At 65.6% G+C, this 19,570-nt stretch overlaps 10 protein-coding genes across 10 annotated transcripts; 6 read left to right on the top strand and 4 right to left on the bottom strand.

Moving 5' to 3' along the window:
* Window positions 1-529: 529 nt before the first annotated feature.
* JCM10292_000316 (uncharacterized protein) lies at window positions 530-2,157 on the bottom strand (the record flags this gene model as incomplete). Its single annotated transcript, XM_076650579.1, has 3 exons — window positions 530-963; window positions 1,026-1,563; window positions 1,642-2,157. 3 exons carry the CDS (start codon window positions 2,155-2,157, stop codon window positions 530-532), a joined length of 1,488 nt encoding a protein of 495 aa, XP_076503911.1.
* Window positions 2,158-2,468: 311 nt separating this feature from the next.
* Window positions 2,469-7,111, top strand: JCM10292_000315 (uncharacterized protein; the record flags this gene model as incomplete). Its single annotated transcript, XM_076650578.1, has 17 exons — window positions 2,469-3,026; window positions 3,101-3,145; window positions 3,250-3,386; window positions 3,474-3,984; window positions 4,060-4,140; window positions 4,219-4,624; window positions 4,702-4,819; window positions 4,902-5,247; window positions 5,346-5,585; window positions 6,018-6,080; window positions 6,163-6,241; window positions 6,327-6,365; window positions 6,491-6,560; window positions 6,648-6,668; window positions 6,732-6,741; window positions 6,837-6,968; window positions 7,040-7,111. The coding sequence occupies 17 exons, from the start codon at window positions 2,469-2,471 to the stop codon at window positions 7,109-7,111; spliced, it is 2,928 nt and encodes a 975-aa protein (XP_076503910.1).
* A 100-nt stretch (window positions 7,112-7,211) lies between these two features.
* JCM10292_000314 (uncharacterized protein) lies at window positions 7,212-7,979 on the bottom strand (the record flags this gene model as incomplete). The annotated part of the gene is made up of 2 exons (XM_076650577.1): window positions 7,212-7,688; window positions 7,755-7,979. The coding sequence occupies 2 exons, from the start codon at window positions 7,977-7,979 to the stop codon at window positions 7,212-7,214; spliced, it is 702 nt and encodes a 233-aa protein (XP_076503909.1).
* A 349-nt stretch (window positions 7,980-8,328) lies between these two features.
* Window positions 8,329-9,562, top strand: JCM10292_000313 (uncharacterized protein; the record flags this gene model as incomplete). Its single annotated transcript, XM_076650576.1, has 4 exons — window positions 8,329-8,691; window positions 8,776-9,044; window positions 9,109-9,331; window positions 9,389-9,562. 4 exons carry the CDS (start codon window positions 8,329-8,331, stop codon window positions 9,560-9,562), a joined length of 1,029 nt encoding a protein of 342 aa, XP_076503908.1.
* Window positions 9,563-9,882: 320 nt separating this feature from the next.
* Window positions 9,883-10,801, top strand: JCM10292_000312 (uncharacterized protein; the record flags this gene model as incomplete). The annotated part of the gene is made up of 4 exons (XM_076650575.1): window positions 9,883-10,131; window positions 10,218-10,329; window positions 10,415-10,494; window positions 10,598-10,801. 4 exons carry the CDS (start codon window positions 9,883-9,885, stop codon window positions 10,799-10,801), a joined length of 645 nt encoding a protein of 214 aa, XP_076503907.1.
* Window positions 10,802-11,245: 444 nt separating this feature from the next.
* Window positions 11,246-12,815, top strand: JCM10292_000311 (uncharacterized protein; the record flags this gene model as incomplete). Its single annotated transcript, XM_076650574.1, has 3 exons — window positions 11,246-11,686; window positions 11,768-12,270; window positions 12,449-12,815. 3 exons carry the CDS (start codon window positions 11,246-11,248, stop codon window positions 12,813-12,815), a joined length of 1,311 nt encoding a protein of 436 aa, XP_076503906.1.
* Window positions 12,816-13,030: 215 nt separating this feature from the next.
* On the top strand, window positions 13,031-14,491 carry JCM10292_000310 (glycosyltransferase family 25 protein; the record flags this gene model as incomplete). The annotated part of the gene is made up of 4 exons (XM_076650573.1): window positions 13,031-13,429; window positions 13,490-13,958; window positions 14,025-14,394; window positions 14,461-14,491. 4 exons carry the CDS (start codon window positions 13,031-13,033, stop codon window positions 14,489-14,491), a joined length of 1,269 nt encoding a protein of 422 aa, XP_076503905.1.
* Window positions 14,492-14,852: 361 nt separating this feature from the next.
* On the top strand, window positions 14,853-16,170 carry JCM10292_000309 (uncharacterized protein; the record flags this gene model as incomplete). Its single annotated transcript, XM_076650572.1, has 3 exons — window positions 14,853-15,369; window positions 15,531-15,643; window positions 15,736-16,170. 3 exons carry the CDS (start codon window positions 14,853-14,855, stop codon window positions 16,168-16,170), a joined length of 1,065 nt encoding a protein of 354 aa, XP_076503904.1.
* Window positions 16,171-16,494: 324 nt separating this feature from the next.
* OPI3 (bifunctional phosphatidyl-N-methylethanolamine N-methyltransferase/phosphatidyl-N-dimethylethanolamine N-methyltransferase) lies at window positions 16,495-17,811 on the bottom strand (the record flags this gene model as incomplete). The annotated part of the gene is made up of 8 exons (XM_076650571.1): window positions 16,495-16,615; window positions 16,695-16,769; window positions 16,867-16,952; window positions 17,083-17,097; window positions 17,166-17,322; window positions 17,439-17,544; window positions 17,621-17,654; window positions 17,740-17,811. 8 exons carry the CDS (start codon window positions 17,809-17,811, stop codon window positions 16,495-16,497), a joined length of 666 nt encoding a protein of 221 aa, XP_076503903.1.
* A 336-nt stretch (window positions 17,812-18,147) lies between these two features.
* Window positions 18,148-19,503, bottom strand: JCM10292_000307 (NUDIX hydrolase; the record flags this gene model as incomplete). Its single annotated transcript, XM_076650570.1, has 3 exons — window positions 18,148-19,023; window positions 19,089-19,263; window positions 19,325-19,503. The coding sequence occupies 3 exons, from the start codon at window positions 19,501-19,503 to the stop codon at window positions 18,148-18,150; spliced, it is 1,230 nt and encodes a 409-aa protein (XP_076503902.1).
* Between the last annotated feature and the right edge of the window lie 67 nt (window positions 19,504-19,570).

Raw genomic sequence — 19,570 nt, 5'->3', positions numbered from 1 at the left:
AGGGTCGTCCTGGACTCGTCGTGCCGACCTACGTTCTCCAGCTCCGTCGTTGCAGGCAAAGAGAGTGGGCGCGCGCAAAGCACAAGTGAGGCAAAGGACGACTGCCGGGGACGCAACGGAACACGCAAGCGATCCGCACTCAGAAGGCGTCACAAACGAGCGAGACGGACTCCATACAGCCAGTCGATTGCGTGCAGCCTGGACGGACCAAGCTCAGTCGAGCGCCGACGACTGGAACAGGTCGCGCCTGAACGAGACGACAGCGTACCGTTCCGCACTCGGAAGAATGAGCACCGAAGTGAGGGCCGAAAGGCGTCGTAAAGCCAAGCGCACAAGCCTATGATCCCGGAAACAGAAGAACGCGAGGAGAATGCAGCGCTCAAAGCCGAATGCGCCAAGAGGCAGAGAAAAAGAAATACAGCGGTGCGCGTCGAGCTGGTCCGACCGGCGCCCCGACACCCGAAGGAACCCCACGTCTACCCGAATCACGAAAACAGTGTCTATGCGTGGTGCGTGCCCCTTGCCGTCCTCACACGGGCCCGCAGCGGATCTGCGTCGCGGGGTCGATCCTCCCGGGAACGTACTTGTCGTCCCAGTCGTCCGTCCAACTGCCGTCATCGCGCTTGATGCGCTCTACGGTCGAGTCGCGCAGCACGCCGCGCCACGGGCTGCCCGTGCCCGTCTGGAGGTCGCTCGGCCCGTCCTTGCGCTGCACGACGAGCGGCGGCACGATGCTGAAGCTGCTCGCGAGCGGGTGCGGGTGCGCGCGCGCGAGCGCAGCGGGGAGCTCGTCCTGCACGTGCAGGAGCGTCGGGATGACGAGGTCGACGGCGGACGAGAAGGCGCTCCAGGGAGAGAGGAGGTGCGCGAGGAGGCGCCGAGCGCCGCGAGACGTGACGGCGTAGCCGTGCAGGCACATGGGTCCCGTCGAGCGGTGCACGAGCGGGTGCAGGTACTGCGGCTCTGCGTGGAGTTACAGGGGTCAGACGCGCAAGCAAGACAAGGGGACGAGCGAAGAGGCGCACTCTGGTACTCGCCGCCCCAGCAGTGCCCGAGGAACGCCACGTCCCACTCTGGCTCGCCCGTCGCGGCGTCGCGGGGCAGTCTGCGCTCTATGCTCGCCCACAGGCGCGCGACGTCCCACTCGACGTCGACGTCGTCCTCGAGGATGAGGGCGGTGCGGTCGCCGTTCTCGAGGACGCGCTTGAGCGCGCGCGTCTGGCCCCAAAAGGTCGAGATGATGCCCTCGTGCACCTGGCGCACAGCGAGGTGCTCGCGCTTGTCGAATAGGAGCGCGGCGACGTCGAGGTCGGCGCGCGAGGGGCGCAGCGACGTGTGCCGCCCGCCGGCAGAGTGCAGCGACTCGAGGTGCTGCACCCAGTTTTGCTTGCGCGTCCCCTTGGCGAGCGAGGGAGCGGCCTCGTATGCGGGGAAGGGCGGGAAGGTCGGCGGGAGCGCGGTCGACGAGGTCCACGCCGAGACGTTGCCCGGGAAGGGCGTGACCCAGTCCGAGCCGATCTTGAGCCCGCCGATGCGCGAGCGCGGTACTCCCCGTGCCTTTGCCTGTGGGAGTGCGAGCGGGTGAGATGGACTGCTCATGCGGTACTCCGTGCACGCCTCGCTCGCGGAAGGGATGCGCACCATTTCGTCTCGCCGCAGCTCGCGGCTCTCTGCGACACGCTCGGCAATCCACTTGATGAAGGGCTCGTCCTTGTTGGCGGCGTCGACAAACTCGATGTCGATGTCGAGGGCGTGTGCGATCCGGCGCATGTCTCGCCGGCGGTCGGTGCGCGAGGGGAGCGAGAGGACGTAGACGTGCGAGAAGCCGAGCGGGCCGCGCTCGGTCTCTCGGTCGTCGTCGTCGGTGATAGCAGCGCGTGTCGAGTTGGCTGCAGCAGAGCCCGAGCGGGGAGGGGCGGCAGTGTGCTCGAGGAAGCGGCGGTAGGCGAGCGGGTCCGAGTCGCGCGCCGAGGGGAGGTAGTGTGACAGCTGGGCGAGGCGGTCTGCTGCGGCCTGCCTGAGGGTCGTCGCGCGGTCAGCGTCGCCGTCGCGTGCGAGCTGGGCGACGAGGACGAGGAGCGAGAGGGCGACGAGGGCGGCGAGGGCGAGGCGGAAGCGCGGGGGCGCGGTCCACGAGGGTGGCCGGGGCACGGCCATCGTGGACGCGCGGGACTTGGCGCCGTCTCGCTCTGGCAGCTGGACAAGAGCGGGCGCGAGTGAGGAGCGGGTGCGGATCCTCCGGGAGAGCGACAACCCAAAGGCACGTGCACCAAAGTCGCACTTTCGGGAGGAGACAGGGCAGTGCTGCCAGAGAGTGCACTACAGCATAGCACACCCCAGACTCGGCGCGACTCGCCTCTTCGACGGAGCGACACGCGCTTGCTGCTGCTCACGATCGTCGCCTCGTCCGCTCCTTGTTCGAATCGACAGACAGAGCGCAGAGGCAGCGCTGCTTCACACGCCCCGGAATGGCCAGGGACGCGCCACAGCCCGCACTCGCGCGTGCTGCCGCTGCTTCTGCCCCACTCGGACCCGACCCCGCCTCGCGCGACCGCACAGCACAAGCGCCAGAGCCACAGTTGGCGAGACGAGACGAGCACGCAGACCGCCCACTGAACCCCAAGCGCGCTACACTCACCCGCCGCATCTCGTTCCCCGACCACGCCCTCTCACCGACCGCCCTCGCCCGCCTCCGCCGCTACGTCCTCTGCTTTGCCCTCGTCGACTTTGACATCGACCAGGGCCCCAACCTCGACAACGCCTACCCGCCCACCCGCCTCCCGCCCCACGTCCAGACCAACCTCGCCTTCTCGTCCCTCCCCGAGGGCACCGACCTCCCGCACCCGGCCCTCCTCCCCGACCACGGCTACGCCTACCACTGGCGCATCCCCTACCCCGCCGACGACGACCTCGACCGCCTCGAGGCGCGCCAGCCGCCCGGCCAGGACGCACCGTTCGAGAGACTGCCCCGCGCGGAAGCAGCCGACGGCGCCCTCCACGGCTTTGTCTGGTTCGTCCGCGAGCAGGTGCGCACGATGCCAGCCAAGTTCGCCGTCTTGAGGGGATCGAGGCTGACCCTCTGTCTGGCGCGCGCGCACAGGACGACCGCCTACGGCGAGGCTTCTCACAGCGCTCGCTCGTCCTCGTGAGTTTAGCGCGCTCGCCCTTGTCTATTCGGACTGCTCTTTGCAGTATGCGAGAGGTGGATTATGCTGTCTTCAGCTGCTCATATCTCTCACTGCTACGCAGATCACGCACCTCCCCGACCTCGCCGGCCTCTTCTCGTCCCTCGTCGCCATCCTCGGCCCGCTTCACTTCAAGCATGCGCAGTCCGGCGGTGCGCGCGGCGGCATGGTCGAGACGGCATGTCACAACATTGCGAGCTGGTGCGTCGCTCGACGGCCACGCGGCAGCGTCCTGTCCTTCCTGCAAAGCGACCGCGTACTGATCGTCATCGGCGTTCGCGACCACAGGCCAGATCCGACGCCGGGCACGACGGTCGAGCTCCCCTTCCTCGGCTCGGTCCTGACCGTCTCGCTCCCGCTCCCGTCGCAAGCGCAATTCCCACTCCCCTCGCCCTCGACCCCCTCGCGCACCTCGCTCTCGAACCCGCGCCTCTCCCCCACGCTCCTCCGCACCCCTCGACGGGGCGCGACGTCGTCCCTCCCGCCCTCGCACGGCCCGCCGAGCCCGTTCCTCTCGCCCGCGTCGTGGCACTCTGCGCGCGCGTCGTCGCACCTCCCCGCGCTCACCGGCCCGCCCGCCGTCCTCCCCGCCGCGCTCCCGCTCACCCCGTTCTGCTTGCTCCTCTTTCCCCCCTACCGCCCGGCGCCGGAACGTGCCGCAGAGATCGGCGACGTCGGGTACACCAAGCTGGTGCTCTTGTGGGAACTTGTCGTGCTCGGCGAGCCGCTCCTCGTGTGGAGCTCCGAGCCGAGGGTCGGCGCAGAGGTCGTCGAGGCGCTCAAGGCGCTCATTAAACCTGTGCGTGGCGCGCCTTGTGCGGGAACGGTGCACCGCAGGCAGGGCACTGACTAGTCTGAATCTGCCCGCGCCCAGATCCCGTTTGCGGGTGATGTCAGGCCGTACTTACATGTGCACGATCAGGACTTTTCCACACTCTGCAAGCCAGGAAAGCCGGTGCGTTTTTTCCCTTGTTGCGCCTCTGCCGCTCTCGCCAGGCGTGCTCACCAGTCGTGATGCCTGCGCGCGAACCAGCCGCCGCCGGGCCTGCTCGCAGCGTCCACGAACCCGTTGTTGCTCTCGACCTGCAAGCACTGGCCTCACCTCTTGCGCCTCGACCGCGTCCTCCCGCCGCCCTCGTCCTCGTCCTCCGCCAGCTCGGCCCCTCCCCCCGGGTCCACAGACGCCTCTGCTGCACCCTCTACGCCCTCCCAGCAGCCGCGCAACGGCGCGCGCTCCCTCTCCGCCACAGCCGGCCAACCTCCCCGTCGGTCCGTCTCCGTCTCGAGCGCCCAGTCGGACGCCTCGTCCACGGGCGCCACGCCTGCAGCGGCAGCGGGTGCGGGGCGGGACTTTGGACTGCGGAGCGAGCGCAAGAGGCATGTCAAGAAGGACGAGGCGGCGCAGCGGGAGATTGAAGACGCGTGGCGGCGGGGCGACTGTGCGTCATTTCCCTCTTTCGCCCTGCGTGCGAGTCTCCCGCTGATTGTCGATGAGCCGGCCGATCGCTTCGAACAGACCTCGCGTGCGACGCGGCGATCTACCGCCACTTTGCGGCTCTGACGGAGCGGTTCCTCGCGCCGCTCAACCGGTACTTTGGGACGCTGTGGGCCGGTAACGAAGCGGTCGCGACTGCGTGCGTCGGCTCTTCTCTCGCACTCTCGCTCTGCTCTTTTTCTCAGCAGGCTCGTCTGATGTGCTCCGCTTCCCTCGCACAGCGCGCCGCTCCTCTCCCCGGGCCCGTCGCCCGCCCCCTCGACGCTCTTCAGCCTCGCGTCGTTCCTCGCCTCGCTGCGCACGCACGGCTCGTCGCTCCCGCTCAAGCCCGCCGCGCCGTCGCTCTCGCAGCCGGGCACGACGCCCCTCGAGCGCTTCTACGCGCGCTTCATCGAGCGCAGCCCGCACTTTGGCGCGTGGCGCGAGGGGCGCGTGCGTGCGGTGGGCGGGGAGGTCAGGAAGAGGTATGTGCGCGCGCTCGAGAGCGTCGATGTGGAGGTATGGGCGAGGGGTCGCGCCGTGGGCGAGGTGGACGAGCTGGTGGGGAGGCTCGAGAAGGAGGTCGTGGTAAGCTTTCCCTTCCCTTTGACTTGCGCTCTTTGCGCTTGTTCGGCTCCGTCGATCCGCAGAACTGACGCGGGCGCTGCTCGCCCTTCGTCTGACAGCTCCTCGAACCTCCTTCGCCGTCACCCTCGTCCGTCCCCTCCGGGTACACCTCCGCGCACGCCTCGCCCTCGCCATCGTACAACCCCGGCCTCGGCATCGACTCGGACCCGTCCTCGCGCGCCGCCTCGCCCGCCATGTCGCTCTCGTCGCGCGGGTTCGAGCACGGCAGCGGGGAGGCGGGGCCCGGGGCGAAACTGCGCGCGCAGGCGGAGCGGCTGCGGAGCTTGAGGGACGAGAGGGTCAGGAGCTTGTCGCTCGAACGGGGGCAGGAGGAGGGCGGGGAAAGCGGGCAGGGGAAGGTGAAGTAGAGTACGAGGCGGACCGTATGATGGCCCTTTAGAGGCGCGACTGATTGCCGCGTGCACTGCACTCCAGCACCAGCATTTGCCATCGTGTTTCAAGTGGTCGAGAGCGCGAGCAGAAGCAGTTTGAGCGCTTCCGCGCCGGCCCTCTTCGCATTTGAGGTGGTCTCGCTTCTTCCCGTCACCTCGGTTCTCGCTCCCCGCGTGCACGATCCCGTCAAAGTGGCTTCGTTCCTCGCTTCGTGCTTTCCTGCGCTCACAGCAAAGGACCGCACCGCCTCCTCTCCGCTTCTCCCCACTCACGATCGCGCTACCTCGCAAGCGCACGGTGCACCCGCTGTGCCCGCTACACCTGAGCCGGGCGCGCAGAAGCCCGGGTGCATCTTTTGCGGGATCACGAGCGCATCAGAGGGCTTCAGAGTGGTGCACGAGGTGCGGAGTGCTCCTGCTCGATTGTCATCAGTCTTTGCGACGACAGGGTGTCTTGACGCTCGTTGCGGGAACCATGCTGCAGAACGCCGAGTTTGTCGTCTTCCGTGATCGCTCGCCGGGCAGCAAGGTTCATTTGCTGGCCGTGCCGAAGCGGCATGTCGGTGCGTGTGTCTCGAGCACCGGTCATCGGCTTCCAGCCCAATTGATGGGTATTGTCGGACTCATGACCGAATTGGAGGCATGCAGACAACGTCAAGACGCTCGTGCCAGAAGATGCTGCCATGCGTAGGTCCGGGCTTGGCAACGGTTGCTCGCCTCCCTGCGCCGAGCGATCGCTCGCTCGCAGCTGATGATGTGCATGTCTGCGCCTCTGGACCGATTCTGACGATGTGTGGGCCCGTGTTCCGCAGTTGAGCGCATGAAGATTGTGGGGCGAGACGTGCTGCTGTTGCGAGAAGGCGTTGCGCCCGAACAGCAAAGGTGCGTAGCGACCGCCAGCCTTGTGTGCCGCTCGCCTGCAACTACAGTGGTTGACGCACATTCTCGCTGGCTACCTTAATTGCACAGGCTGGGCTTCCACATTCCGCCGTACGTCGATTCTCGCATCATGCAGCTACACCGTCTGATCCGTCTGGTTTGGCACCCTCGCAGATTCTTCTCGGTATGCTACGCCACTTCTCCCGCTTCCAAAGGCTATACAACGCGCGCTGATGCGAGACATCGTGCACTCGCACGGATTCGCACTGCGTCGAGCAGGTCAACCACCTTCACCTGCACCTCCTCTCGCTCCCGCTGCCGTTCCCGGGCTCGCTCAAGTACCGCCCCTCGCTTGTGTCCCCGACATCGACGCGTCTGAAAGGCTTCAGCTGGTTTGCCGAGGTGGACCAGGTGCGTTGGCTTCCCTTTTCGACTTTCGGCTGCCAGAACGCTGGACCGCTCTGACAAGCGCCGGTATGCAGGTCATCGATACTCTTCGGGCAGGTCAGAGGGTCAAGGTCGGGTCTGTATCGGCGCCTGCAAAGCAAGCATGACGAATGTAATGCCAGACGTCCCCTACCACTCCCAGTGCCCTGCTTCCTCTGCTGCTCGCCGCCGTCAGAACGCAGCTTGCACCTACTCACTGCCGAGCGTTCATTTCACTGCGGCCGCTGTCTCTCCCCCTGCGCCCTTCTTCGCCCCAAAGAGCGCCATCGCCGCCTTTGCCCCCGCCGCGCCTCTCCCCTTCCCCTCGCGCTCCCTCAGCGCCTCCTTTTTTCGCTCGGCAAAAGTTGGGTCGGCCTCGCTCGAGACCTCAATGAGCGGCTCGGGGCGGCGCGAGAAGAGGAGCTTGTGCCGGATGAGGGCGACGACGGCGATCTGCGTTGTCGCGGCGGCGGCTCCTGCTGCTCGTTCTGGTTCTGCGCGAGGGGCGGTCGAGTCGGTGCTTGCAGAGGAAGTGTCGAGCTTCTGTCGTTTGGCCGCGCGAGGAGGGCAGTCGAGGATTGCAGAAGTGTCGGCGACAGAGGAGGAGGGAGCGGAGCGGGTGGTGCGAAGGAGGGCGTAAGGCGTGAGGAGCTTCTCGACCTTGCCCTCGAGGCGATGGTGCGCGATGCGCATCACGGGTTTCTTCTGCAGATCCGTCGGTGGTCGTCAGCCCTGCTGTCGAGCGTGAAGAGTCTGTAGAGAGAGACGCACAGGGTCCGACAGGTCGACCTTGCCGACCCGGACGCCCTCGATCGCCCTAGCGCACTCGCTCGCCTCTGTGCCGGCTGCTTCTTCGCCCGCGGGCGCCTCGAGGGCGCCCTGGAGCTCGACGAGGAAGGGCTCGCGGTCGATCCAGACGAGCGGGGCGTCCGAGGGCTCGGGAGAGGCGGAGATCTGCGAAAGGACGGACGGGGCGGGCTCGAGCGAGAGGCGCATCGGAGAGGTTGTTCGCTGTCGGTCTCGATATGCGCAAAGAGGTGCAGAGTGTGCAAAGTGCTTTCGCTGATGAAGACGAGGACGCGTCTCGACGCGACTCGGACGCAGACGACGGCGACGACGCTTTCTCCCGCTCGCTGAAGCTCAGATAGAGGAGCTTACGAGGCAGATGCAGTCATAACGACGGTAGACACGCGCAGTGCACGCGCACCTGCCCGGTACCTCTAGTCCTCGCGCACGGCCTCCGTCCCTTGTCCTCGCTCCGCCCGCCTCCACTCTCCAAGCCTTTCGCGTGCTGCGCACCTTCTCTCGCCCTTGCCCTGCACTCGAACGTCCTGCGGTACTGCGGATGAGCACAACGGCGCTGTCGGTGCCCTCACAGGCCAACGCTCCCGCCGTCGCAACCGTATTCGGGCTCTCGTCGCATTGGTACTCGACCGAGCCCTCGGCACAGGCAGCCTCGGCAGCAGCCGCGGCAGGCAACGCCTCGTACACCGACTTCTACACGTTCGACAACCTGCGCACCGGCTGGGCCGCAGGTGGGACCAGCGTCACCAATGCCCGCTGGACCGCCGACCCGTTCGACGGCAGCAACTCGAACGCCGTCCTCGCCATCTCGTACCCGAAAGACACGCTCGACGGCGCACAGTTCTCCATGTCGCCCTTCCGTTACCCCAACGCGACGGTGCAGACCGCCCTCCTCAAGTACGAGGTGCGCTGCCGGGCTCTCTTCTTCCGCTCGCACCTCTTTCTGCCCCGTCAATGGGAGGGCTGACCTTCCCGCTCTCCCCCACAGGTCGCCTTCTCGAATGACCTCGACTTTGTCCTCGGCGGCAAGCTCCCCGGTCTCTACGGCGCCACGCCAGATGCGACGCAGATGTGCACGGGCGGCAAGCAGTTGTCGGACTGCTTTTCGGCCCGCCTGATGTGGCGCGAGCGCGGGCGCGGAGAGGTCTATGCCTACCTGCCCGTGTATCCCGGATTCTGCGGCCAGAGCGACGTCGAGTGCAACGACGCGTACGGGCAGAGCTTGTCGAGGGGGTCCTTCCGGTTCAGCAGAGGCGGGTGCGCTTCTTTTCCCCCTTCGCTTGCTCTCCAATTTGTACAAACTGACGCATGTCCCTCTCAGTTGGACGACGATCACTCAGCTGGTTGCCCTCAACACGCCCGGTTACGCAAACGGCCTCCTGTACCTTTGGGCGAACGACACGCTCGCGCTGGCGCACACGGGCCTCACCTGGCGCACCAACGCATCCGTCACGCTCACGAGCGTGCTCTTCAGCACGTTCTTTGGCGGCAGCGGGAGACAGTGGGAGAGCGAGGGCGGCGAGGGGTACTTCCGCCGGTTCGAGGTGTGCTGCCCTCCCTCGCTGCTCCTTCTTGCGAATGCTCACATCGGCACTCTGTAGGTCTACGGCGGTCCTGCCCAGTCAAACACTTCTGGCCCCGCCGTCAACGCCACCTTTGAATTCACTTCCGCCGCATCTCGCTCGCATCGCCCTCAAACCTCCGGTTCCCCGCTCCTGTCGTTCCTCGCATCCCTCGCACTCCTTGTTGTCGTCGCCCTGCAATCCGCATCATAGACCTGTCTCTCACACGGTGCGCTCGACCCCTCTCGCTGGCGAGACACCCGGCTCGAGCGTGCGCCGCAGCGCTCTCCTCTGCACATCCTCCGCGCTCTCCTCTCGACGCTCGAAGTGGTCGTGTCTCGCTTGACGTACGTCTTCGAGCGAGCAAGATGGCTCTTTGCTCTCTTCTTGCTTCCCCTCCCGCCACGCTCTCGCCTGTCTTCGCTCTCTCTGTACGTCCTTCTTCTCCTTCGATTCACGAGGTGCGACAGCCTGACCCTCCCCTCGGCGCGCAGCCCCGCTTCCCACCGCTCGGACTCCGCTCCGCCATCGCGATGTCTCGCCGCCGCTCCCTCGCCGCCGCCACCATCTCCACCGTACCGCTCACGACGGTCCTCCTCTGCACCCTGATCCTCCTCCTCGCCGCCCCGCCCGTCTCCGCCGCCCAGGTCCAGCTCGGCCCAGCGACCGCTTCTCCGACGCTCCCGGCAGAGCTCATCCTTCAGCCCGAGCATGACTCGAAGGACGGCGGGTGGGCGACGGTGGAGGCACCCGTTCCGCGCGGCGAGGAGGAGGTCGAAGCGGTGCGTCGCGGTCTCGCGCACCGCGCCTCGTTCGGTACTCCTTGATGAGGCCCAATCCGTGCTGACGCCCCAGTCCACATGCACAGCTCACGTTTGCCGAAGATTTGGCCGCTCTGCAAAAGGGCGAAGCATGCTGGGCCGAGTCGTTCGGTTCTCACAACGTTCTGGGGGAGACGTGCGACGATTCCGAAGCAGCGGGTACCTCCTACATGGTCTTGTTCACGCTCTTGCGCGACCGGCTACCGGGTCGACGAGCGCTGATGCAAAGTGCGACCGCACGCAGCTCCACTCTCGATCCTGACCCTCCACTTTCTTGACGACGAGCACGCTGAGCAGACGTCGACAGTCCGCGCTCACGAGAAGGTGCGCTCTGGTAATGTTACGCGGCTTCGTCTGGGCAAGGAGGTGTTTCTGAGCAACACAACTGACTCCCGATCCATCTTCCCGCCCGGCCCATACCCTGCAGGTTCTCTCGCCCTCTTCTGTCCCCTCTTCCTCCGCTGTCGTCCCAGCCGCGCGTTCCGCAACCGCTCTCCCAGTCTTTGTCCCGCCCTCCTCCGACCCGGCAACTTCGGGCGTCATCTCGCTCCTCTGCAAGACGGTCTCCTACACGCTCGCGCTCACCGTCCTCGCCGTCTTCGTGTTCCTTTACTCGGGACCGGGCTTGTGAGGCGGTACGGGACGTGACGGGAGCGGAGAGCGAGGAGAAGGAGTGAGGAGAGGCAAAAGGCAGCACTGCCACGGTCTTGATCGCACAATCAGCGGTCCGGCGACTGAAATCAGCATGGTGTAGAGCGACTGACAGGAGGGCAAAGACTGCGCCTTCTGCAGGATAGCGACGGAGAGCAACGTTTGCGAGGCGAGCACGCGGAAGCAGCGAGAGGTACGCGTCTCGCCTCTGTTTGACGCTTCCAGGGCTACATTGCAGGCCCGCTTCTAAGCTCTTGTCCAGCGCAACCGACCGTTGGAGCTGCTCGGACGTAAGCGGGAGACACGCGGAGTTAAGATGAGAATCGCTCGAGCTTGGGAGACGAGGGGCAGCCCGGCTCCACCTCGTCTCGCACTCGTCACTCGCCTCTGCCAGACGCGCAGAGTCACTCAGAGTAGCACCAAGATGCCCGTGTACAAGCACCTCGCCGCGCAGCAGTCAAAGCGCGCGGGCAAGCGCAAGGCGAGCGCGCTCGACGACGACGCCGCCTTGTCCGCCGCCGACTCTGAGTCGGAGCAGAGCGACGCGGGCAGCGTTGGACCCTTCTCGGACGAGGACGACAGCGACGACGACTCAGAGGACGAGGACAGCGTGTTTGAAGACGACGGTCTCGGCGGTGAGGACGACGGCGCAGAGCTGGACGAAGACGCGCCGCGCCCGCCGCCCAAGGGCTTCCCGACCGCGCTCGAGGCGCTCGAGGACGGTGCGCAGGTCGTCTCGTCGCTCGCGCTCGCGGGCGGCGAGCTCGACCAGGACGACGAGGAGGAGCTGCCGCTCGTGTGCGTCGTGTGCCCGAACAAGGTGCTCCGGAAGGGCAAGATGACCGAGGTGCACTTGGCGTCCAAGGTACGCTGGGCCTTCTATCCATTTCGGGCTGTCGCACGGGCTTCGCAGCGCTGACCTCGCTTCCGCTTCGCCGTCTCGCAGGACCACACGCGCCGTCTCGCGCGCTTCGCGGCGCACGTCCAGTCGGCCGACTTCCCCGCCGAGCATGCCCAGTCGGACGCGCGGTGGGTGTCGAGCCAGATCGACAAGGGCGTCATCGAGCGCCTGTCGATGCAGACGCTCGTCGGCGGCAAGAAGGCCGGGACGGTCCAGCCCGCTGCGGCCGAGAGCCCGGCGGCGACCAAGGGCAAGGCGAAGGAGCTGCAGGAAGCCACGCCCGTCAAGCCCGCAAAGGGCAAGGGCAAGGCGACCACGACGCCGTCAAAGCCCTCTGCCGCCGACACGCCCTCCGCCGCCTCGCCGTCCAAGCCCTCGAACGCCGCACGCAAAGCCGCTGCTGTCTCGACAGCGGAGGCGGCCGGGCGCTCGGTGCGCGAGCAGCTGCGACAGGAGAAGAAGGAGAAGAACCTACGCCGGCGCGAGCGCAAGCGCGAGAAGAACGAGCGCGTCAAGAAGCGCAAGCTGGAGAACGGCGAGCCGCTGCCGTGCGTCTTTCCCCTCTGCTACTTGCGTCCCTGATCGACGTCGACTAGCTTTCCATTGTGGAGATGAGCTGGGCTGACTCGCCTTCTCTCTCTCTGTCTTCCTGCGATTCTCCGACTCCGCCTACTACGTCCACGTTCGCCTTCGCCCCTCCGCCATCCGACGGACCCCTGCGCACAGTGAACGCCCGCCTCCCAAGCGCCGCTTCGTCGAGAAGGTCAAGCCGACGGACGAGGAGATTGCGGCGCGGCAAGCATGGAAGCTCGCGCGCGACGCGGCCAAGGCGTCTGGCGCGCCCATCCCGCCGCGCCCCGTGCTCGCGTACGAGCACGGCGGCAAGGTGCCGCAGAAGGTGGCGCACGCGGCCGAGCAGCGCGAAAAGGCGTTCGAGGCCAAGGTGGCGGCGGGAGCTGCGGGAGGGAAGAAGGGCGGCGCTGGTGCTGGAGCTGCAGGAGGCAAGGGCGGGGACAAGGCGGCCAAGCGCAAGGAGAAGAAGGCGGCGAGGCGGAGCAAGGGCGGCGAGGATGAGGTGCTTCCCGAGCTGTAGCGTGTTGCGCGTCCGTAGCTGTTGTTACACGGTACAGCGAGTCTTTGACATACCCTTGCGCGTGCTCGCGAGCGTCTCGAGAAGAAAGACCCTGTGCGGCGCACTTTGTCGCGTGGAGACGCGCTTGCACCGCGTCGCTCGGGCACTGGCGGCGCCGCGACCTCTTCGGCCGTCTGCACCCGCTGCTTCCGCCTGCGAGGCAGCAGAGCGAGCGCATGGATCGACGGACAGCTCAGGGGGGCCCGCCGCTGTCCCGGCGGTCGACGCTGTCGCTCGTCGCGGCCGTCTTTGCACTCGTCGTCCTCTCGTCGGCGCTGTCGCACCTGCACGCGCGCGATGGGGCTGCAGGGACCGCCGGGCTGTCGTATCGAGAGCGTCTCGAGCAGACGACGTCGCCCCAGTCGCAGCTCGCGCACTCGCCGACGCTCACGTTCGACCACATCTACGTCCTCTCGCTGCCGTCGCGGACTGACCGCCGCGAGCAGATGGCCCAGCTCGCACGCGCACACGGGCTCAAGATCACGTTTGTCGACGCCAGCTTCAAAAACGAGCCGTTCATTCGATGGATCGCAGAGCGCGCCGTCGAGGTCCGGAGAGACCGTGTACAGATCATGGTCTGCAACGCCTCTCCTGCTCCTTCCGTGCGCGTGCAGGCTGACGCGTGACTCTCGCAGGCCAAGGCACGAGGGGTCGACGCCTCCTCTCTCGGCGGGTTAACGATTGGCAACGACTGGCTCGTGCAGACCCCGTCCCCCGACTCGAAGACGCCCTTCCCTCCGCGCAACGACAAGCGCTTCCCTCCTTCCGGCGACTGGGTCGCCCACCTCGAATCGCACGCTGAGCGCGGGACGCTCGACCAGCTCGTCCCCTCCGACCCCAACCTCAACATCTCTGCCGTCCTGTGGGACCACAACGAGCGCATTCCTGGACGACAGGTCAACGACGGCGTCATCTCGACGTACTGGGGACACACGCGCGCGATGAAGAAGATCATCGAGAACGGCGACCGCTCGGCGCTCATCCTCGAGGACGACGTCGATGTCGAGTGGGACCTTGAGCGGCTGTGGAGCCGGATTGAGCGGAGGTTGCCGGAAGAGTGGGATGCAACCTTCCTGGGGCACTGCTGGGGCAAGGAAATGCTGCGTGTGTCCAATTCGACTCCATCTCGTTTGGCTCACGACTGCCCCGCTCACACCTCGCCGCCTGCAGAACCGCAATACCTGCATCCTCACCTGCACCGCTCAACAGTCCCACTCTGTCTGCACGCCTACGCCCTGTCCGCCAAGGGCGCCCAGCGCGCCCTCTCGCTCCTGCTGAACCCCTGGACGGCGTACCAGACGGCCGTCGACACGGCCGTGCCGTCCTTCATCTCGTTCAAGCTGCTCGACTCGTTCTCGGTCGACCCGCCGCTGATCATCCAGCGGAAAGACGGGCCGAGCGACATCCAGCAGGGGATCGGGAGCAAGTGGCGAGGGCTGCTGATGGACTCGACGGTCGAGCGCATCCGGCGCGCAGAGGGCCTCGAGATCTGGGAGGACACGTACGACGAAGACAACCTGGATCCCGCCACCATCTTCCGGTGCGATGCCTTTCTCACGCTTCTGGCGCTCTCGTCTCACCCGCTGACCCCGCTTCGAGCGCGCAGATACGGCACGCAGAAGAAGTGCCACGCCTAGAGTTTCCGCTGCCCTTGCTCAAGACCCCTCCAGTTGTACTGCCACCTGTCATAATTCCGCATCGCAACAGACATTTGACCGCAATCCACCTTGCTCACGAGAAATCCAAGGCACCCTTCGCAAGCGTGAGCGCAGCGGTCACGCCGCCGCGGCGAGGTCGGAGCCGACAAGAGCGTCTTGAGTTTGCCCTGTGTGGTGCGCATGGCACGCGAAGAGCGCAAGGCCAAGTTGTCTACCCGGAATCTAGCGGCTTCTCGTGCGAGAAAGCGACCGGATGCTCGAGGCTCGAGGTGTCCCTCTTGAGTCGTCTCCTTCTCGCGACTCTCGCGCGCCGCTCGTGCAGATTCGAGCTCCCTGCACGATGAGCACATCGGATGACACGGGCCACACACCGTCGCTGTCGTCCTCTCCGTCCGAGAGCAGCGGTTCCACCGCTGGCTCGGACTGGAAGCAGCGCACGAGGCATCTCGACACGGCATCGGCCGCCGCTCCGCTCGACAGCCTCTTTCAGTCGCGTCCGCAAGCACCACAAGCCGCCTCGCTGCGCTCGCGGGCGCCGCTTCCGCCTCCTGCATCGACTTGCGCGCGCCTCCTACCGGACGTCGCGTCGCTCGACGCCGCGCTCAAGGCGCGTGCGGCGGACGAGTTCTGCGTCCAGCTTCCACTACGAGCCGAAGAAGACCTCTCGCGCTACGCCACGCGGTTCACCAAGGGGCGCCTCTTTGCCCAGCGCCAAACCGACGGCGTCGTCGTAGAAGTCACCATGCCCAGCCCCGCGCACGAGCGCGCGGTGGCCGGGTTCGTCAAGATCATCGAGCCTGTGTTCGAGCAAGTGGGTGCAGTGGGAGCAGCGGGGCTGATGGACGGCTGCGGGACCGGTGCGTTTGGACGTTCTCCCGTTTCCCGTGAGCGACGCTCCGCTGATACCCGCACGATCTTTCTTTTTTGTCCGTCAAAGCAATTCATGTCCCGCGAGAAGCGGCACAACAAGCCGCCGGCCCGCAGCATGTCGTGCCGCAAAACGGTTTGTACCACCCAGATGTCGGGTGGAGACGAATCGGCAATGGCGTGGTCGGGACGGCGGAGGTTCACGTGACGGAGACGGAGGACAGCGAAGAGGCCCGGAGGAAGATCTTTTTCGCGAGCGAAGACGTGCGTTGTCGTTCTTCTCGTTCTTGCCGCCAGTCGGCTCTACGTCTTTTCACGCTTCAACACAAAGCTGACACATTGACATACACTCACAGCACTACTTTATGTTCAACTTGCGGGTCGAGGTTGACGCCAACGAGCCAAACATTGTCTTGAGGGCGTGGTCCCGCTCGCCGCCGCACGACCAGCCTGAGCCACCCGCAGCCGCCGACTTCCACCTCGCAGGTAGCATCGTCATCACCAAGAGCCTGACTGCGGCTTTCTCCCTTCCTGCCTCGTTCTTCCCGCCGTTCCTCAACGTCGCCGCTCCCCTCGTCATCTCCGCCGACGGTCTTGTCGCTTTGCTCAAGAAGGTCGTCGATGAGCGCACGTACCACAAGAAGCTCAAGGAAGCGAGCGGTCTCGAGCAGGCCACTGTGTCTGCCAGGCGCGCGGAGGAGGTCGCAGCGGAGGACGAGCGCAAGCGTGCCACTGCCGCGCAGCAGGCGCGGGCACGCGGGCTCAGGGCGGACGCGCGCGCCCAGGTCTGAATGAATTTTGGTGTGTGTCCCAAGACTCATCAATTGTTTGTGATCCGCACTCACCTCTTCCGTTGTTCGCAGACTCGTGTTTCACTGTCCTGCCTACCTGTCCGTCGTAGCCCCATGCACATGATTTTGCTGTCGCTGTCTCTGTAGTCCAGTCCTGATTCGCGCGACGAACTTCTCCGGAATAACAATGAAGATTGCCAGAGTTTCCCTTCTATCCGTACGCTCACGGCCGCGCATACTTCTCTGGAGCCTGTGCAGCGCACCCATACCCCGGTTGACGGAGTCCTTTTGGCCTTTTCCTCCAACACGCACAGAGAAAGGCGCTCAAAGCTCCTTGGCCGCCGCGCGCGACCGGACCGCGCTCGAGCTGCCCGACGGCTCGGCGTTGGCGACCTTGTTCTTGCGCTCCTCGTCGCGCTTGGCGTAGATCGCGCCGGTGAAGGGGCTGTGTCGTGGGACCGCGCGAGAGAGAAGGGGTCAGTGCGGTGCAAGGCGAAGGGGAAGGAGCGGAACGGGTAACGCACTCCTCGTAACTGAGCGCGACCTGGTAAACGACGTAGACGAGCGCGGTGAGGACGAGACCGGCGGGCGACTGATACCTGCGCGCGCGACGAGCGAGACGCGATGAGTAACGCATCTCGCGAGAGTCTTGGAGAGAGACATCAGCAAGATGCTAGAGATGGGCTCAGGGCTCACCAGAGAGCCGTGGCGAGGAAGCACATGGTGCTACCGGTGTACATCGGGCTGTCGGTGACGTTGAACGGGAACGACTCGACCTTGTGCTGCGAGCAGAATCGCTTAACGCGTCTCAGTGCGTGTCCTTCCACGAGCTGGGGAGCCGCTGGAGTGGCATGCTTGATGCTCGAGTGGCATGCTTGATGAGTGCAGGGCAACTGTGAACGCCCGACTCACGTCCATGAGAATGCCCTGATGGCAGTAGAGAAAGCGTCAGCTTCAGCTCTGAGGCTGCGCAAAGACCCGCGGAAGCGACGCACGCAGTAGTCGCCGAGGTAGGTGCCCGTCACGCCGAGCGCCCACATGCTCGTGCCGACGAGGGTGCTGCCGACGGCGAAGAGACCGGCGGCGAGGAACTTGAACTCGGTGTAGCGGAGGATGGGCTCGGTGGGCTGGTCTGCAAGCGCTTTCTGGTAGCTGCGGGAGCAAAGGGACATCGGTCAGCTACCTCACCGGAATCAAGAAGGCGCAGACAAGCACTCCGGACGGAGCACTCGTGCGAGTCGAGCCGCGGAAGGACGAGCGGAACGCACAGATGGTCGCGGACGATGCCGAGAACGAAGATGGACAGTCCGAGAGCATAGCAAGCGAGGTAGCGGTTCCCGCCCGCGAGCTTCGTGAGGATCTTGTTCTTGTATTCTACCCGGCGGAGAGCGGATCAGCGAGAGGTGGGGGAACGGGAGCGCGAGGCTGGCGTTCGAAGCGGAGGAGGTACCTTGCCGCGCGACAATGTTCCAGTACAGCGGGTTCTGCGGGCGCAGCTCGTCAGCTCGGGCGAGTTCTCACTTCGGCGTGACGGAGCGACCACGCTGATGTGGGCGAGCGTCAACTCACGAAGCAGATGGACGCGATGGCGACCCAGAGGCTCGGCTGAGACCAGTCGATCGACTTGAGCACGTTCAGCATTCTGCAAGAGCTCGCAAGCGACGTTGAGGGAGCGGACAAGCGGCACGACACGGAGCCGCGTCTCTTGGACAACGACCACAGTCCCGCTTCCTGCTTGTTGAGCTGCACGAGCGTTGCTCGAGATCCTCTCGGTGTGTGAAACGCTGTGTGCGTGCTTAATTTTCGCTTTGAGCCGCAGACGCGATTGCTGCTTCCTCGCCCACCTCACCATCCCCGCTGCGCTCTCTTCCACGAATGATGGAGGCCGCACTTGCTCCTGCACCCCGTCTTCCGCGCGTTGGACCTTTCCTCGTTGAGCGCGCTTCTGTCGAGAGCTTGGAAGGACTTCTACAGCTTCTACTGAGCCTCGTCGACCTTCTGATCCTCGCGGTCCGCGCCGTTCGCACCATCTGCGACCTTTCCTCCGAGCCCCTGCTGCCCGTCCATCCCAAGCGCCACCCTGATCGTCTCTTCCCATCGCATCTGCCCCTCTGCGAACCGCCTAAACCCGATCCTCGCATCCTGGCCTTGCTCTCCAACCCCGTGCCCGGGCCCGTACTCGCCAAGCAGCGCCACCTCGATGACGATGTCGGCCGTCAACCCCGTGACGGCCGAGGGCGTCACGCCGCGCACGGGGTGCGAAAACTGGTGCAGCCGGTACGGGCGCGAGAGGAGCCAGGTAAAGTCCTGGAACGTGTGCGTCAGGAGCTCGGTGCCCGGCGATGGGGGTTGAGAGGTCGTCGAGCGCGTTCGGGCGCGCTTGGAGGGCGCAGGAGAGGATGCTGTGGGCGGAGAGGAGGGAGAGCGCGAGGAGGGAGAGGCGCGCTGGACCGGCTCGGACGGGACGGCGGCGACCTGCGCCATTTGGGTAGCGGGTTGTGGAGCCTCAGCAGCACTCTGCGCGATGCTCGCGTCGACGTCTACGCTTGCCAACGATTGTGCCGCCGGCGGCAGCATGAGGAATGCGCGGAGAGGGAGGTGGAAGACGGCGTCGACCTCGTCCGGATTTGGCTTGAGCACCGACGGGAGGTACGATATCGAGGCCTCACTTGCAGGCGAGAGGAGCATGTAGACGACGGGAAGGACAACGAGCAAGGTGCGCGAGGTGTAAGGCGGGAGGGAGGTGAGGTAAAGAAGGTGGGACGATGGCGTTGTTGCAACATTGGCGGTACTGAGCGAGTCGTCGCCGCGGGACGGCAGTGGCAGTCCGATTTCCTCGTGTGCCTCGCGGAGCTGCGCAGAAGAAGGGAGTTGAGTGGAACCGTTTGATTCTGCGAACGATGGAGTGAAATTCTCACGGCCGTCCAGCAGCCTCCTTCGCCGTCTCCTTCTTCCCAGCGGCCGCCAGGCAACGCAGTCTCACCCGGATGACTGCGCAGCCGCTTCGAGCGGGTCGTGAGCGTCACGGAGAGCTCGCCGAGCGGATTGAGGTGCAGAAGGACGAGGACCGCGGCGAGCTTTTTCTTCGGCAAGCTGCATTCCGTCTCGTGGTCAGTACAGTCACAAAGAACGGCACAATACCGCTCAGACGCACTCGATGTCGACGGATGGAGCATGGTGCCGCGCGATTCGACGCAGTTGCTCGCGAGCAGCGGATGTCGCGTCACGCAAGGGCCCGGCGAATGCAGACTCGAGCGCATCGCAAGTAGACTCAGTCGTCGAAGACACCAGACTCGGCTCAGACAAGACGGCAGGCCGAACAGTGTCCTCCATCGTCGCTGATCCGCGCGGAGGGGCACGAGGAGATGCGGCGGAGTAGAGGCACAATCGACAGACGAGC

Source organism: Rhodotorula paludigena (assembly GCF_050403205.1).
Source record: "Rhodotorula paludigena JCM10292 DNA, Rt_paludigena_JCM10292v1_ctg37, whole genome shotgun sequence".
Taxonomy (NCBI): domain Eukaryota; kingdom Fungi; phylum Basidiomycota; class Microbotryomycetes; order Sporidiobolales; family Sporidiobolaceae; genus Rhodotorula; species Rhodotorula paludigena.
Note: the sequence above shows the minus strand (reverse complement) of the source record. Positions and strands in the feature narration are given on the sequence as shown.